The sequence below is a fragment of the Psammomys obesus genome, unplaced genomic scaffold, assembly GCF_907164565.1.
Source record: "Psammomys obesus unplaced genomic scaffold, mPsaObe1.curated_primary_1811, whole genome shotgun sequence".
In the NCBI taxonomy this organism is placed as follows: Eukaryota; Metazoa; Chordata; class Mammalia; order Rodentia; family Muridae; genus Psammomys; species Psammomys obesus.
Window position 1 is genome coordinate 1 of NW_026588000.1, and position 1,264 is coordinate 1,264.

A 1,264-nucleotide genomic window follows, 5' to 3' on the forward strand; every position below is an offset into this window, starting at 1 on the left:
TGGCCATGAGCAGGGTGTGCAGCATGGCATGGAATGTGGTCAGAACCCAGGACAGCACCACCAGACTCCCACAGAGCTTGGGGCTCATGATGCTGCTGTAATGAAGGGGGAAGCAGATGGCCACATAGCGGTCATAGGCCATGGCTACCAGAAGGAAGCTCTCAAGGTCTCCAAAAAGCAAGAAAAAATACATTTGTGTCAGACAACCCACATAAGTGATGGATGGATCTTGGCTCTGCATGTTCTGCAGCAACTTGGGCATTGTGACGGAGGAAAAGCAGAGGTCAGAGAAGGACAAGTTGCTGAGAAACAAGTACATGGGTGTGTGGAGATGGGAGTCCAGTAGAATGAGGATGATGATGATGAGGTTCCCCAGGACAGTGGTGAGGTACATGACCAGGAACAGGGCATAGAACAGATGCTGGTGCTCTGGGGGAATGGGCAGGCCCAGAAGGAGGAACTTTGAGATAATAGTTTGGTTCCCTTCTGTCATGCTGTCTATAATACCTATAAGAGAAAATATAACATCATCTTTCAAAATAAATATCATATCTTCTTGTTAATCTTCTGTTTCGCATTCAGCAACAATAATTCCTTAATCATTATAATAATTACATACACACCCTAAAAGTTTGTGATCTCTATAATACTGATGTTGAATATTTAGGTATTTCTATATGTTTCAGTGTTTCAAATTACTTCCTAAACGTTTTATATATTTGATTCTGAGACACACAGTTCATTGTGTTTTTTCTTATCTGATTTGTCACCATTATTCTGTGAATATTAAATGACAGTAGTTAGCTCCTTTTCTATCAGTGCCTCACATTGCCATAGTCCTCTAAGATGTTTTCTAAGCCAAAGCCTCTCAAAATTTTATGTATAGACTCATGACAAATGTCAAACTATCAATGAATACGCATTATTTTTACCTATAGATTCTGTATTGCATTGTTAATTATCTTATTTGGTGTACCACAGGAATCTGAAGTTCAACAGTTTCCAAATTCATCTTAGTGTACTTACTCAACTCACTCCTGATTCCCTACTCCTCTGCTTTTATAGGTCAGTAAAAGAATTCTAAAATACACCAAAAATATGAATTTTAGAGTATACATTTATTTATTTTACCTTCAGTCTAGGATGTCAAAAGATTCTCCTCCGTGTTCACTTAGTGCTCCTCCATGGCTTAACGAAAGACCATATTCATAGAACAATGTGATATCCTCTCTCCTAGAACGTCAAAGCAGAGGTTTCCTTTCTG

The 1,264-nt window shown here is 39.2% G+C and overlaps 1 protein-coding gene across 1 annotated transcript; it reads right to left on the reverse strand.

Annotated features, from left to right (window-relative positions):
- Positions 1–4: 4 nt before the first annotated feature.
- LOC129674209 (olfactory receptor 1-like) lies at positions 5–496 on the reverse strand (the record flags this gene model as incomplete). The annotated part of the gene is made up of 1 exon (XM_055604083.1): positions 5–496. A coding segment is annotated over exon 1 (489 nt), but the record flags the coding sequence as incomplete, so codon positions are not given.
- Positions 497–1,264: the final 768 nt, after the last annotated feature.